This window comes from Xylocopa sonorina, chromosome 4 (genome assembly GCF_050948175.1).
Source record: "Xylocopa sonorina isolate GNS202 chromosome 4, iyXylSono1_principal, whole genome shotgun sequence".
NCBI lineage: Eukaryota > Metazoa > Arthropoda > Insecta > Hymenoptera > Apidae > Xylocopa > Xylocopa sonorina.
In genome coordinates this window covers 12,726,998-12,743,670 of record NC_135196.1, presented here as the reverse complement: position 1 = coordinate 12,743,670, position 16,673 = coordinate 12,726,998, and the positions used below count along the sequence as shown (strand labels likewise).

Here is a 16,673-nt window from a genome sequence, read left to right as displayed (position 1 = left end):
ATAGTTTCTCAGCACTTTGCTGTACAAGTAAGTATATCAGGGGATCGAACGAAGTAAAATCGGAAAACGACTTACCTACGATATACGCTAACGCTGCTGTCACGCACAACAAGATCATAAGCAGCATCATCGCGATTAATTTCCAACTGCACCAGTCGACCCGCTTCACAAAATGGCATCGAATGCTTTGTCTCCTCATTGGGATCATCGAGGGCGCGTGGCCGTACGGTAGAGATACTCTGAAATCAACGTTGGTCCCGTTTCACTTTTGCCTAACTCTTTTTAACGACCAATCAGCCAGCGTCGATTAATAAAAGGGAGGGCAACATGTCGGGGAATCTTTTATGCGCGCTCTTCCTCCCGTCTGAATCAATTCCGTCTAACCATCGTCGTTATCTTCGTTCCATCGCGTAAACATCAATCGCGTAACTTAAACCCCACCCCCGGCGCGGACGTACACGTTCGCCAACCCTTTTAACCGTCCCTTGACGGATCCCCGCGCGTGTCTTTCCAGTCACGTCGTGAACTCGATTATAAAATTACCCTTTACGATTTCTCTCTGTTTCAACGACGGGCGGACGACGGGGATGGACGGCGAGGGGGGTTGGTTGGGTTGGATATATAACCAGGGGCGGTCGTAAAGTGGTGCCAGCGCGATTCCCCGCCGTCTCTGAACGGTGATTTCAAAGGGGACGGGACGTCGTCGGTTCGCGTCGTTTGATACGCGGGCAAATATATTTGTGCTCGTCGCGTGCTCTCGCGCAAAAGCATCAGCCCCGGTCCTGGAGTATGTTTATGTTGAACGTCGCGGGCTCGCGCCCGCTTCCAAGTAACTCAGAAACGTCTAACAAAAATATTTAAACGGGACGCGGACCCGGGTTCCCGTGCACCGAGAGAGGCTGCCTGTTTGCTTACGTTGCATCACGCGATAATGGAAAACGAAAGCCAGACGTGCACCGTCCTTGCCTACCTCCGCGGAGGTCCTCCCAACCTTTCGCGCCCCACCCTCGAAAATCACGCGAATTCCTTTTACCATGCTTTTTTCACCTCTCCCTCATCCTCGGAGCACCGACCCAGTTAATTCCACGGGTTTTAAATATTTGACGTACGAATTAAGACCGGTCGGCCGAATCGAAAGGCTCGGCGAACGAACGGATGTTAGTATTTTTTCCGTTTTAAACGCCCAGTTCAACGATCTTTTATGCGATGCACGCGGAGGGTTCAAATGGACGCTCGCAGTCGTTTTAACTCGATATTTTCGTCTCGAATCGAGGGGCTGATGATCGCAGCGATGCATTTCGAACAACTTGGAACGCGTAACTTTTGATATAAATCACATGACGTCACGGACGGTGAGACAGTTTCTAACAAATTCCAATTCCACCGAAGAAATTTGTCAGCCCCTCGTTCCGAGCATTGTCGCAATGACTATGACGAGTCGAGACTGTGTCCACTCTTAGTTGTCGCGAGAAAAACATTTCCACGAAAACAGGAACCCCGCTGCGTCGAAGTTTGTGACCGTTTAGCCAATTTCGAGTGCGCACTCGAGGGTCTGCGATGTCGGGGCCATTCTGTGGTACCAGGCAACTTGATTTTCAACGGTGTCACGTGGACAAAAACCGTTCCCCAAACGGGATGACGCTTCGTCTTCGAACGTTCGCTCATTGTGCGACACCATCTGAATAGATGATTCAGAAGAAGAGGACCGACTCGCCACGGTTCGTTCGTTCCGATCTAACCCAGTTAGTTTCCGGAATTTCCACGACTTGTTACCCTCTTTCTCTTACCACTTCTGTCGTTCACCTTTTGTGAGCACTTTCGCACGATGGTGGGGGGGTGAAAAATATTTGCAGTACGGGCGACGAGGGGGTGGAAAACGAAATAGGCTTACCTGTCCATGTTGTTCTGCAGCTCGACCTTTATTGGACTGTTCCCCGTGGGCTGGTTCTTGTTGTTGTACTCATTCTTCGGTATCTCTGCGAAAAGAGAGAGAACAGAACGATAGAGACAATTTGTTGCGCGGCGGATCGGCAAAATTTCTCGTGGGAACTCGCTGGCCTACTTTTCCGCTGGCTGGACTTTTGTACGGGTTTCATCCCCCGTTTCGCCTCGTGTAATATCTTCGCGTTTTCCCTGCCTGCGAAGCTACTACGCGCCAGCCACTATTGGTGTCTTTACGCGAAATATTTTATCGGTCTGCTTGGCGGAAACGGGCAACAATTTAAGAACGGACGATCCGCACTTTTAAAATTTCATTCTGAATTTCGTTTTTTGAATTACGTACATTTACGGTCTATCGATCGACGATCAAAGCCTTCGATTAGCTCGCTAAACCAGTAATAACATCGAAACCACTTCGAAGCGTTTACCACTCGATAATTATTCACGAGAGCAACATACTCGTTAAGCAAAAGCTCGTAACCCCTCCAATTTCGACGGGTAGAGGCGTTCGGAGTGATGCTCGATACTTCTGACAATGTAATTGCACCCTACACGTCAGCTGGATGTATTTATTACAGATTTCTAATTAACCAAGGTACACGTAATTAGGGAGGACACGGAACGTGGGCGGGGCTGGTGGATAAAACGAATCGTAAACGTACTTCGTTCTTTTCAACGAAAGCACAGTGTCTATAACAGCTCGGATCAAAATTGATAGTTCGAAGGGAAAGGAGAAGATTTAAAAGTTATCGCAACGCTTGCGCTAGTAGAATGCAGATGCAGGCATCCAAACTTTATTTTCTCCTTTAGTTTTTTGCCACTCTTTCCTCTCTTTTATCCGTTCCACGATATGGCGGATAGAGTAGCGTTTTGCGATGCCAGACGCGACGCCCTTTTCTTTTCACCGTGTTCTCCACGATGCACACGAAGACGGAGGCGAAAGAGGAAGGAGCGAGAGGGCGAAGCCGAGGCTCGTGTTGAATCGATAAGTACATGATTCATCGTGGTTTCGGTTTGAATTTCAAGCGGGCAGACCACAAGGTGTATAAGGAAAACTGAACACCTTCGAAACACCGCATGATCGTCCCCGTGTAATCGATGGCGGTTTTTCTACCGGGCCACTCATCGACTACGGGCTTTCTTTCGACCGTGTAATTGAAAACGGCGCCATATAATGAATACTGATACCGAACGAGCGATTGTCTTTAAGCGGTTCGCTTTTCTACTCACGTTTTGGTGCGTGTCTCGCGGTGAATATGCCTGTTCGGAGCGGGCTTGTGCGATAGTAATTTATATGGCGAAAATGGATAGAACGAAAGTTTACCGTCGCTGCGGAAAGTAAACTCCCTTCGTAAGACAAATAAATGAACAAAGGATAACAGTAACGTTAACAATTTTCAGCCAACGAGTTATTTACAATTACTGGATACATTATTATCAGTCGTGCTCCTCAATAACTGGCTAACGAATAATGAAAATTGTTTGACAAACGATTAATTAAACCTCGGTATTTACCACTGTTCCATAAAACGGACCCTGCACGAAGTTATACAATTTGTATTAAATATTTGGCTTCAGCTCCCCATAAAATGGGAAGACGCTTTCCAAATAAGATCACCAAAATATTCGCGAATTAAATCCAAATATAATTCGTGAAAATTTGAACAGCAAATAACGCACAATGTAAATTTAATATATATCGCAGATCAAGGAAATATAAATATTTTCCGTATTGAAAATTTCTGTGAATCTCGATCCGCGCATCACAAGACAAATATCAATAGTTTCTGGCCTCCTTTAATACAGCAAGAGTTGCCTGGAATTAAATAACGTCCGTCTGGCCAGTCATTAAAAGCAATTCCGACACGCCAACCCCTTAGACGCATCCCCTTCTATCCGGTTCCCTGCATTAGGCGTCGTCTCGTGCCGATAACTATGAAAAAAGGACGAGAAAAACGAACGAGTTCAGGATAGACGTAATCACAGATATCTGCCTAAATGCCATAATCATCGGATTTCGGGGCCGAGCCTACAATTAGCGGCGTTGGGTCCGACTTTTGCGGACCTTCGTCTTCCCACGCTCTGATTTCATGGCTCACGCCGTATACCTAGCACGAAGGGTGAAGGGTGAAGTGGTGTATTCTCTCGAGGCAAGACAAAGGGCTACGAGGAGCATTCGAATTCGATCTGTTTCCATTAAAAATCGACTATTTCCTAGTGTTTAAAAGTAAAACCTTTCAAGGGTATAATTTGAAACAACGTTTATTCGCTATTAGAAGAAAGCACGTCTTTCGAACTATTATAAATTCTGCACTGAGCCCACGAATAAAGCGAACCTGCACTAAGTACAAAATCCATCATCCAACCGTTAGGAACGATGAATGACCATAGAATTTCGCGAATACCCTCGCGGCAGATTCGAAGAATTCAGAAATTGAGTATCGTAACCGCGCGAGGGTGCGACAAAAGGTAACAGAGGACCGATGGCAGTGTCGGTGGCCAGGCGAACGCAGAAAAGGAGAACGAAGTCGCAGGGATCGTAGGCGGGGTCTAAAGTATTCTGCGGAAGGTCATAAGCGTCAGCCAGTGTCATATCCGGGGGTCAATAAGTCGAGAGATCATAAATCACCGTTCGAGTCGTCTCGAAACGCCAACAGAGTTTCGCGTAAAAGGGAACGTTCGAGTATACAGATGGCGAAGAGACTTCTGGCGCCTGGACAGGCCACGAACCGTGGAAAATTTCAAGTTCTCTAGGCAAGGGATCGGGGAAGAAAAGACTCGGTATACCGCGCGTTCTTCGTGGCCCTTGTATTCCTCGTTTTTCCAGCGGTGCACTCGAAGCGTCGAGCAGCTTGGGTTTTGCCGTTGTTTTCCCTACAGTCGATACCCGTGCCGCTAAAGCTTCTCGAAAAATCCCTGTTCCACGGGGTGCGCTTTTCTTCTCTCGAGTGCATCCACTGCTGGCACGCTTGGCTCATCCGGAGCATTTTACGGGTTATCGTTCCTGGCAAATTCAAGTGCCTCGCCGGGCCCTCGAGAGAGTCGTTTCATGAGTCCCTCGGGGTAGTTTCTCGGTTATCAGCTTTTGCGTTCGATGGAAGGTTTATTGTGCGAGAACGATCGGTTTCTTGTAAAATAGGCTGGAAAATTTTAGGCTTCCGCTGGAGTTGGGGGCGCGGTATGAAAGGACTATTCTTTCTTTCCTCTTTTTAGACGAGAGAACCTTTTCCGCTGCTGGAGCGTGTACCCTTCGAATCGCACGATTGATTATCGTTTACGAGGAACTCGAGATCGCACAATCCCCTTAATTTTATTGTCGACTCCGGTATATGTATCGCTAGAGAGTCAATCTCAAGGGAACAAATTCCACTTGCTGCTCGGAGATAAACAGAGGGCGAATCCTCGTCCAGAATTTTTCTGGCAAATAATCGAGGCAAATCCTTAAGAAAAGCTCTCTGAACACTCGAGATACCGTCAAATTTTCCTCGAAGCCAGCCCAGAATCCTGGCTGGCCGATAAGATAGCAAGCCAAAAGTAGACTTGGTCTTGGGAAATTATCGCACCCCCGCCCACCGTTGGTTACAGCCGATTACAGCTGTGTGCTACCCTCGTCAGAGACGTCACTCACCTCCCCTCATCACGGCTAAGCCTTCTTATTACGGTCCTAGATGAAACACTGTCCGTGTTATCGGCGAGCACACCTCTTCCAAACTCCAGCGACTTTCCTTCCAGGAATCGTTTTTCCTGTCGCGTTCGCTCGTCAAGCCTCCCGAAGCCATCGTTTCGCCCACTAGCTGGTATTCTCCGGAACGCTTTCCCACCCCGTAACCCCCTCCCCCCACGTTTTCGTCGGTAAATAATCGATCTTTAGATAAAAGAACGCGAACTTCACACCGATCATGACATTTTTCCAGGATTTCGAGGAGTATCCTCAGGACGGTATCGCGTCGGTTAAAAGTGTTTGACGGACAAATATCCAGAGTGCAAGATTGACCGCTTAAGACGAGACAACAGATAAGTATTCTGTTTGGCACGTATATATATATGTCCCTCGAGTTTGCGCTAGATAAACGCTTTCGTGTCCCTGTGTTTGTAGGAGGATAGGTCATGACGGCGGTTCGTCGTTTTCAACGAAGAGCGTATATCTCCGGGTATCTAGAAATTCGATCGTAGAACAAGGGTTGCCTCCTCTTTTCTATTAAAGGGATAGGTTTGTTTAACTTGAAAATATTAGCGATACCCGTAGAATTGTTTCAAAAGAAATTGTAGTTGACCGATGACAGCTAAACTGTTACTCTACAAACAATTACTTGTGTTCACCGCATTGCTATCGGTTCTTCCGCTTGCAGCGCGCGTAGGAGAACGACACGGAGAATCAGGGCACGTTCTACGTATGCGCGGACGTTGAAGGGTTAATAAGTTTAAAGAAGTTCGAGCAGAGTAGACGGTCTTCTCGAGGAAGCGAACCTCTTCCCTTTCCCGCCCCGTGAATCACGGCCTAAGCAACCCCGAATCTATGTACTCACTTGGTACATTGTAGAAGCCGTCGGATGTGGCGCGTACGAGACAGGACGGCTGGATGTCAGGATCACGCTCGTGATCGCTGACTGCGTGACTTGCTGGCAATCTTCCGTTGATGCGACTCATTGTAGGGTTACGGGGTGGTACATCGGGCGGGCCCCGCGGCGCTGAACTGTCCAACAAACACCCTGCAACGGGCAACGAAAGGGTATGCGTTAATTCAGTGCTGATCGATGCGTCGATAAACATTATTCGCTCTCTTTCTTTCGAATCGATCTTTGCTAGGCTTTTAACCGTCTAGAGTATGTCTACCTCGTTCCACGGAAACGTGTACCGCGCGCAGTACCATGCGTTCCATTTAAACAATTCCAATATCCGACATACCCCAACAGACCTAATTACTCATCACGTAATTTCCCAAGCATAAATTATTAATGCCAACCCCAATTACTCAACCACTTCGCTCCCATTTCATCAGGCAAACCGCGTTACCGGAACAGCGTGTACCATACGGGCGGCGCGCTATTAACGCAACGTACGAAGAAAACGGGCGAACGGAAATGGGTCGAGCCGATGTAAAAATAACGTTGCGGTCGAGATTACAAGAACGTAGGCACAGCACGGGTCTTCTTCACGGGAGGAGGCTCGACGACGAACAATGCCTACGCGTAATCCTGGGCAGGTGGCCAGGCGGTTTTCATCGAGGCGAAAGGGTTGAGCCGATCTCGCGATTAGGCACGTTTCACACGGCCAGCCATTCGCCGCTGGTACGGGGATTACACGACGAGGGGGAGGTTGACCCAGAATCGCGGACGTTCTCTCCTCTGCGCAACGGTGCGAAATGAAAATTTTCGGGAGCCAGCCAAGCTTTGTCGCGCGATACCCTCTGCCTGCTATGACAATGTCACAGGCTCTTTTTTATTCTACCCCCCTGCCTTTAGGGGGGGGGGGGGGGGGACGAGCAGCCATAACGGAAGACGTATTAGCTTATTTTTTACGAGCCGGTGCGTCGAGAGTCTTTGTTGAATTTCTGTAACAATTTTTCAGTCTCGACTCTGGAGGAAGCAATATGCCAGATTGATGCTCTTGGGCGTGCAGGAACGAAATTTGAAATGAAACGCGATGCACGGCTTCGAAATGGCGCTGATATTTTCTGGCAAGAGCTCGACGATCGTTTCCGACTGTGTTTCCTCGACTTTCTACGAATCTACGATTAGGAATCGAAACAGTTTCATATCGAAATGTACAATTAAAAGTACGTGCGCACGAATCGAATAATGGATCGTCAAGTTCGTTTGCGCATAGATTTTCTCGAAGTCGATGCTCGAGTCGATTGTAGACCCTCTCAGATCCAGAGCACCCCGAGGCTGGTCCCCCTCACGCTCCTTTCTCATTGTATCGAGTACAATCTGAAATGCCTAACAGACCGAGCTCTCCCGGATAGGGTGACCCGTCCGAGAAACTCGAGCCGCGCTCTTTTTACGTTCTCTATTAGCCAATGAACTGGATCCTCTCGAGGCCTTTTTTACGCCTCTAAAGAACGTTCTTCTGACATTCGATCGACTGGTAACGCAACAGGAAGTAGAGGAACGCGGACGAATAAAGAACCAGACGGAGAGGTGCTCCGCGGTGCGAGCGAAGCATGATAAAAGAAGGGGCGAAGATGGGGGGACAGAGGGTGTGGAAAAAGTTTCACTTCTGTACGACGACAAAGAGTTTCCCAATCTTCATCTAATCGTTCGTCTTTCAATTCTTCTTCTCCAGCGTTCGCGACGTTCGTGGCGAATTTCGATTCGAGATTTGCGCAACTTCATACCCTTCGCGTGGATGCTTCAGCGAAGAGCACTCGACCCTTTTACGAGCGAACTTTCTCAGTTTCGACATTTTCTCTCTCGAGTGTGCCGCCATTTCGCGTCACCAGCGGCGTGCCTCGGCTCCGCCAAAGAGCTTCGGACATGTAAATTACCGTGGCACATGCGTAAAACGGAGGGGTGAGTGTAACGAGCGAGATTGGCGGGTGACGGTCGTCGTTTGGGTCGATATTGATGACGATGATACTTTAATTCAATAGAGATGTCATTCGACTATCGAAATTCGACGATCTAATCAGCTTTCCTCACCGCTGAAACATTCCTAAGGGTAGTTCACTCACAGTTAACTAAAAAAATTCCCAAGAACTTGACAAGCACTCCGTACAACCCAACGCTTCTAACGCTTCTATCCCCCAACAACAAAGCAAACACTGGCGCCATTACTCAATGGCGTCAACTCGACGAGGAATCAACTCAATAACCTCCTTGTACAATCAATCCAGAGATTCGAATGACGGGATCCAGAAGAGCCGCTGCACAATCGACACGGGGCGGCGTAACATTGCGCCCAAGTGTCGCTAAAGGAAGCAGAAGAAGAAGAAGAACTGTCTCGAGGTTCATTCTCATCGAGCCACCGAAGCGGAAGACTCCTCTCGCTGCACGTCGTTATTCTTCCTAATAGATCGGCGGGAGTAGTCATTGTGTCGGTCGTTACACGGCCGATCCTTTCTTCTCCATTCGTCGCCGATCGGCGGGCGCAGCCCGTCAAAGGGAGGAAAAGAGCAACGACGGAGACGGAGGGTGGTGAAAGCAGCTCAGGACAGAGGAACTCGACAAAAGGACCAGCGCCACGGGGTCAGAGTTGCCTGGGCTACTGTGCTATCCGGTAATCCAACATCCAGGCCGAGTCTCGTGCTATAGAGAGAGCCACCAGGAGCCCTGGACTGGGTTTCTGAATCGAATTATGCTTGGCTGGTTGGGCCTCCTATTCGAGGGACCCGTTGCTGGGGATGGGATCAAGTTCGATACGTGCTTATGAATAGGAGTCAATCCTAATCTAAATATTTCACTGCCATTCCAGTAGAGACTGTTAATTACCGCATACTTAACCTTCTTCATATTAGGACGAGGATAAAGCAAATTATAATAGTGTAAAGTAAGTACACGTAAAGCCGTGCCAGCGGTATATTCCTAAACATGATCATCCATCTAATTATCACAGATGCTTGCTGCGCGTACGAGCTCTGCATTCGCTGTAGAGGGATCAGTACTTCCACTATACTTGATCCCATTTCTATCTATGGATTCTAAGCGTAAACGCCATCTTGCAGAGGGTCCAGGAAGAAAGACAGGGCCCAGCGGTCCCGAAAAAAAGGATTTCGATGAATGAGTCCAGGCAAGGACGGTTGTTGTCGCACCGGGCCGCGTAATGGATGCGCGCCCATTCAGAGTGCACGTCAAAACGCGTAACATAATATCGGGACCCTGAGCGTGCAAGAGCCCATGTCTAATGGAATTTATTAGAGAACCAACGGGCCCACCCCTCGTCGAGGATATACCTGAAGACGCTTTTCTTCCCTTCTCGACGGCGTGGCGCGCGTCTTCGATCGGAATCAAGGGTGCATCCGTCGTTCCGCGCTGCACGCCACGAACGCTCCCTCTGCTCTCCCTCCTGTTGCCACTCACGATTAGCTGTCGCGTGGAGAAACGTTTTGTGTACCCCGTGGAGTGGGGTGTTTCTGATTGCCGTTTTGATTTATGGAGATCGCGTTTCGGACAATGGGGTGGCTGTGTTTCAGCTTGGATTTAAGTACAGGGTGTCGTTCGAGGGTTTGATATTTAGAGTTCGAGTATCGTTCCGCACCTTTTTGTACTTGTTCGAAATATCAATCCGTGCAATGGCGAACTCCTGCGAAGCAAAACGCGCGCGAAATCGAGTTAATTTTTTTTCCCTGAAACACAGTTCCATCGGGAACCCAGGATTGCGTTAACAACGCGCGCTGAAAAATTCCAGAAACGGCAATGTTTCGCTTCAATTTAGCCTAGATACGGGACGCAAAGACAAACAACGGGATTGTAAATCGTTGTCGTTGTGTTTGAGTTGCTTTAAAAACAAAAAGAAATGGAAGGAGAGAAAGAGAGAGAGGGGGTGGAAAGTCAGCCGGGCATACGACCAGGGAGAGGGGTGTATCGCTCGGAAAAAAAAGGGAAAAAGAACGGTCTCGATGAAATCCCACGAAACGAATTCTACGAGTCGCAGGGGGCGAATTAATTTTTGTACGAAACCGTGGCCCGAGTTAAATCGTTCAGAAGTAAAACGCGACACGGAGGAACATCGTGGCGTAACGTTTACCGTTGGTACAGAGGGGAGAATCGAGCAAACGTTCCGGAGCCCCGGTCACGTATCGCCCGGGCCAAAATCGACGTATTTTGGGGAGCGGAACAAGAGAAAAATGGACAAGGGTTAGTCTCGTGGATCTGGATTAGCTTTCGAACCGTAACGAATTAATACTATATCGAACGGACTCGTTTGGGGGAAAAATCGGAGTCCGTGTGAGTCCACGTCCGTGCGCTGCCCTGGGAAACCCGCGATTACGGAACGAATGCCAGTAATAGGATAGAGATCACGGTGAAACAATCGCATACGAAATGCGGACCGTGGAATTGCCTATAAAATGTTACGATTTCGATACATTTCCTCTCTCTTTTTTTTTCTTTCAGGCGTACGATCAAAATTCTGGTAGAAATCTGGTATTATACAATAGATGAAGATAAAGAGTCTGAAATTAAATATTTAACCTGTTTTATGGTAATAAGTACAGCTTTATTACTCCGTCGTCGATGTTAAATCCGAAACATCGACAGAGCTATTTAAATACTTTATCCTGCAACCACTCTGAACGGAGTATCGAACAGTTGGAAAGAGCAACAACTATAAATAGGGCTTTGCGATCCAACGAGTCTCCTATAATTACCTGCAACTACCTTACGTCCGCGGAGAAAACAAGATTGCTTTAGATTATAGACGAAAGTTCCCTTTCATATTTCAAACGACGTCAGGGGAACGACTGTTCGAAAATGAACCCATCGAATAACGCGAATAGCCCGGTCTGTAAATTTTCGAAGCAGCCGATCGAAGTCGATCAAAGTTTCCAACTTCGAAACATCGAAACTTCTCGGATGGTGGAAAGGGCGAAAGCGGAGGAGGGGCAGAGGTGATGATCGCGCCCGTAAAAAGGCGAAATTGACGTGTTCCGAGTGGGAACGTACTTCCGGAAGGCCTTCTGGCGCAGGATGTAATATGTATCCTGTCTCGTGTCGAGATAATTATATTCCCCGTTTATTCGCGCGGGCGTGTGCAGGCCCTCTGCGAAAATATTATCGAAAAGAATGCTTCTGGTCCCTTTATCAGCGAATGCGACGCGTGTCGAGCAGCTCGCGCGGAAGCGTGTTGGATACGCTGTAATTTAAGCACTAGATTGCGGGGCTAGAGATGTTCTATTCATCACGGATATCTTCTTCTAGCATCTTACCGTAATTGGACACCCTGACTTGGATAGACTGATTCTAAAGCGATCTTCTAGTTAATAATTGTAAAGATATTACCGCGATACGAGCTTTGCTTGAATCTGCGCTGCAATGATGCTGGGTGTAAAAAAATTGGAACGAATATAAAATATCCGGCTACGTGTATTGAATGCATCGAATGATATATTAATACGATACATCATATCGCCATTCGATATTTGTCGACATTTGATCATCGATAATAAAAAAAAAAAAAAAACACTGGAATTACTTGAAAGAGAAAATAATAACGTAATAAATTCAACATTCCGCGTGCCGTGTTTTAATGCACATATTAATAGATTTGTTGAAACAGAAAGAAAAAGGGGAAAAAGAAACAAAAGCGTGAGGTTTGTATTGTATTTTAATAATATTGCAGTAATTCGATAGATGTCGTTCAGCGACGGCAAGCTGAATAAATTCCGAAAGAAAGCCCCATACGTCGCTCGCGTTCTAATTCAACATTTATGGGAATCCCGTGGGGAGTCTATGGACGAGCGATAATTTATAGATCGGGTAACACGCTGGGCATTAGCTGTATCGTAATATCGCAAGCACGGTTGATCGGTTAGTATTCCAAAGTCCTCGTGAAAATTTGCCAGCAGCGCGACGCCCGGCTACTATATCAATTTACTCTAATTGAATTGCATTTTGATTAAATATAACGGGCTGCCTAAAGTGGCGCTATCGAGACGTACTCGTTCGAGCGAGGCTGCCCATAAAACGGGGAATATGACTTTCCCCGTTGAAATCGATGAACATCGCGCGACGCCTAGAACCGAAGATATTCCAGATTGCGTAGCGATCTTCGTCACAAAAATGCGTCTGAAATTCTCGTTAACGCTGAAACATCAATTCCGACTCCTAACGATTGTTCTCGACACGCGAGGAGGGACAGACGATTTTCCCTTCGATCGAACCGTCGCAAACGCGCTTCCCCATTGACGAGCGCGTCAATGGGGTACGCGGCGCGCGTAAACTTTCATCCCCGAGTGATCCGGGTGGCGAAGTCCTCTCTTTCCGATTCCCCGGCCGACTTGTCGGCGTTAGACGAGGAAAATCTTGAAAAATGAAAGGGCGGTCTGGCCGGCGTTGCGCGGTAGCGAGGATAGAGGAGTTTCGCGGCGAGGATAAGGGGGTGGAACGGGGGTGGACAACGGTGGAGGAAGAGAGAACGGGAACGGAGGGGCCGTGATGGACGAAACGATTTTAATTGGAAGCCGGAGAGGAGGGAAACGATGGTGGTAGCCTGGCCAAAGCTCGCGGCGGGGTGAGGTGAACCGTGACGGGGCGCGGGAGGGCTGTTGGAGAAAGGTTAGAGGGATGGAAGGGAGGCAATAGCGGCGGCTATGTTGGTGTTCTTTACCCTCGTGCTCGTTCTTCGCTCCCTTTACCCACGGCTACGTACATTTTCGCGCGCGCGTACACGCCCCTCCGCCCGTTGTAATATACATGTCCCTATGCTTCTATACATGGTGTTCCGTGCATAGTGCCGTTCCCAAGTTTTAGGACAGCGAATGTTACGAAACATTCTGTTAGATAAAAGCAGTGTTACGTTTCGAGAGCCATTAATACTCGGAATCCAGATCGGAATTGTTTATTCGAATGCTTCTCCTTTTCTTTTATTTTACGCGTTGTTGGCATTTTTGTGACGCGTACGATTAAAGCTGGTTCCACAGGGAGAGAGAAGAGAGGGAGAAAACAGAGAACTTGAATATGACTCAACTTTGTCGAACAAATTTAGCTATAAAATTGGAGGGTAGTCGCGAAACTTCGCGAGGACACTCTGTACATGAACGCGGAGCAACAACGCTCGCGTACACCCCAACACCATCGAGCCATCTCGTTTTCCCTCGCCCCGGTCTCTCTACCTTGGCATTTGCCTTAAACTGCGCAAAATGGCACGAGGGGGGTGGTGGTCGTTTTTACAGCGGACGAAATGGAAACTCGACGGCTTCGAGAGTGACTTACACAATGTTAGGGGAGGGAAAAAAAGGGCTTAATTCGTTTCCCATTAGAATTTACGCGCCACGGGAGTAAAGAGAGGCTACGGAACTGCCGGGGGAGAAAGAAAAGTCTGAAGGGGTGGGCGGCGGAAAGGAAGGCGGGTCGGTTGAATCCGTAGCGCGCACCCTTGTTCTTCTTCGTTTCTGGCAGCTATCGGATTTCGCGGGCGAGGAAATACCGCGGAAAATAAAATTAGCTTCGTCGATGTGACGCGGTGCACAGAAGGTGCGTCGATTCGTTCCGTTCCGTTCCGTGGGGAGAGATAAAAGGGGAACTCTGGCACGGATCGGAGATCACGGGGTTGGGCTCCAAGAGGATGCGACTCGCGCAAGGAATCGGGTGAAATCGGGATCGGATTACCGTTTTGTACGTGCTCCGTTCGTTGATGCCACTACGTTGTCGACAGTCGAGAAATACCATTGTTGTAATCTAGCTAACTTAATCGTTACAAATTGAGGTTACTCGTTCTACTCCACATGTCACGTTCAATAAGCCTAGAGAATTCGATTAACCACTTGTCAAACGCTTCCACAAATATGTAATAACAAAAGTTGAGGGGAGAAATTTAATATGGATCTTCAATTATTTACAGTGCTGATTCTTTTCTTTCCCTTCCCTCGTCACATTAATATCCTCAAAAAGTTTAATGAGGCGGAAATCGAATGTTCCCAAGAATAATCACAGTTCTCAAGTTTCGATGTAGAAGTTATTCAATAAATCGGGAAATCTTCGTAATTGAAGAGGAGTTTCAAAATTTCATTCGTTATCAAATCGGACTTTTAATTGCACTTAAACGTGCATATCATTTTATACATCGGCGTCGTGGCGTTCGCGTTATCGTTCGAAGGATCATAGCTATCAGAGTTCAATTGTTGCAAATGTTTCAATCAAGTTCGACGGTACCAATTACGCGCGATCGTTGGGTCGTGGTTAAAAGTGCGATGCCGGCCGTCACCGCTCCCCACGGTACTTAACGCGTTAAGTCGTTCGTAGCTGCTGACTGCGGCGCAAAGGTTAAGCTTAAAATAAATCGCCGAAAAGATAACACGACGCGATCGTATACGAGGAATTCGTTTCGTGAAATTATCTTCAGTGAACGATGATCTCTCCGTGAGGCTCGTAAACGAATCGCTTGTACGGCACAACAGAACAAGCGCGAGCGTCGAGCATGGGGTTGAGGAGGGACGCGTGTAGAAGAGCCGCGTAACCGATTGGCCGCTCGTAATAACTCGCTTAACGAGTCGATAATGCCTGGGGATGAAAAAAATGAGCGTTCGTTCGCCGGAGAGTGTACGCAAGCGGAGGAAGAGCGAAGAAACGGGAGGAAAAAGGATAAGGGGGAGAGGCTGGACGCCGCTGCTTGGTAATCGAATGATATATCCTTCCATTCATGCTGGAAAAGCGTTCTCGCCGCGAACGCGAACAAGAGCGCGGGCAAGAGTCCGCGGGGAAATGGGCCAGGGCTTAATTCGTTTCCCATTAGAATTTATGTGCTGCGGCCGCGAGTCGACCAGCCTCGGAACGAAGCGTAGCGAGAAAACGAGCAAAGTGAGAGAGAAAGAGGGATGAGAGGCACGGGAAAGAAAGATTGATTGATTGAACAGTTTATTGTTTAAGAAAAATCCGAGCTGAATTTTATATATTCTCATTTCCACTAATATTCAGACGTCGGTGGAATGTTCTCATTCCCAAAGTTTCGCATCTTCGAGGGATGTACAACGAGGAACAAATATATACAGTAGTGTAGATTCGTTGTTGCTTAAATAACAGAGATTGGAGTAACTTTGTCGAAGGTTTCGATATCGATAATACCGTTCCTGTAATAAAGGAAAGGGGAGGGTAACGACAGAGAAGACGGAGAAAAGCGGCACGAAAAGCCGTTCGCTCTTCATGATCGGATCCGTTGAAGCACGCGCGTTCAAGTGGACCTTCAGTCGAGCAGCTTGATAGGACACCAAGCCTGCCGCTTTCTCTCTCTCTCTCTCTCTCTCTCTCGTTTTGGTTTCCCGCCGCAACCCACACCCCTTCTCATCGAGATCCAAGAGACAAGCGGACCGTGGAAAAGCCGTGGAGGCGTCGGTGGTTTCCTCGCGAGGAATTTTTCCACCGTGCTGGAGGAGAGAGCGAGGCGAAATCAAAGGAGTGCCGGCCCGTGTGAATTCGAGTGCGCGTCTTGGGGGATCCTTAAGGCCGGCCTGTACGCGCCTGTTCGCTCCTCTCCGTTCGGGGTGAAAGAGACGAGACCTCGGCGAGGAGGAAAATGGAAAAAACGCGACGGCGAACACGCTTGACTTCCGTTCGTGAACGATTAACGATCGTCGATTAGAATTTACTGACTCGTGAAATGGAGCGTTATTACTTTTATATCCCTTCTCCCAGCCACCCCTCTCAGCCTGCGCCACCATATTTGTCTGCTGGATCGCCTTTTGCTTGTTTTGTGGGAACGCGAATTCGTTGAAGCGGTGCTTTTAATTGATTCCCTCTGGCTATTTTGTATCATTGATCGCGAGATAAAATATCCTCCGCGTTATACGAACGGCGACTACTTTGCAACACAAGGGGGTAGGAAAAAAAACCTCGCAACTGTTTAGTCGTGGAAACTGGACAATTTTATTCTTCCATCGCGGTGAAATTTGTATATTTTCATTTACACTGGCGGTTCACGCTAGATACGGACACTGTGGAAGCTTTTGCTCGCTTCCGAGCTCGACTTTTACGATATGCAACGCGTGTTTACCTGTTGTCTACGCTGTGCAGCGTATGCGCGCTTTTCATAAACAACCGTCTGCTTTATCGCACCGCGAGCTCGTGTCCTTCGTAGCGAAA

General features: G+C 48.0%; 1 protein-coding gene across 9 annotated transcripts in view; it reads right to left on the bottom strand.

The window, feature by feature from the left end:
- Window positions 1–16,673, bottom strand: part of Ten-m (teneurin transmembrane protein Ten-m) — a 324,269-nt gene that overhangs the window by 15,613 nt on the left and 291,983 nt on the right. For 7 of the 9 annotated variants that reach the window (XM_076893495.1, XM_076893496.1, XM_076893502.1 and 4 more), the window contains 3 exons: window positions 6,468–6,650; window positions 1,892–1,976; window positions 76–239 (listed from right to left, as the gene is read on the bottom strand). In XM_076893495.1, the coding sequence (XP_076749610.1) occupies window positions 76–239; window positions 1,892–1,976; window positions 6,468–6,650 (432 nt within the window). The remainder of the gene's footprint in view (window positions 1–75; window positions 240–1,891; window positions 1,977–6,467; window positions 6,651–16,673) is intronic. The other 2 variants (XM_076893501.1, XM_076893500.1) reach the window with 1 other exon arrangement.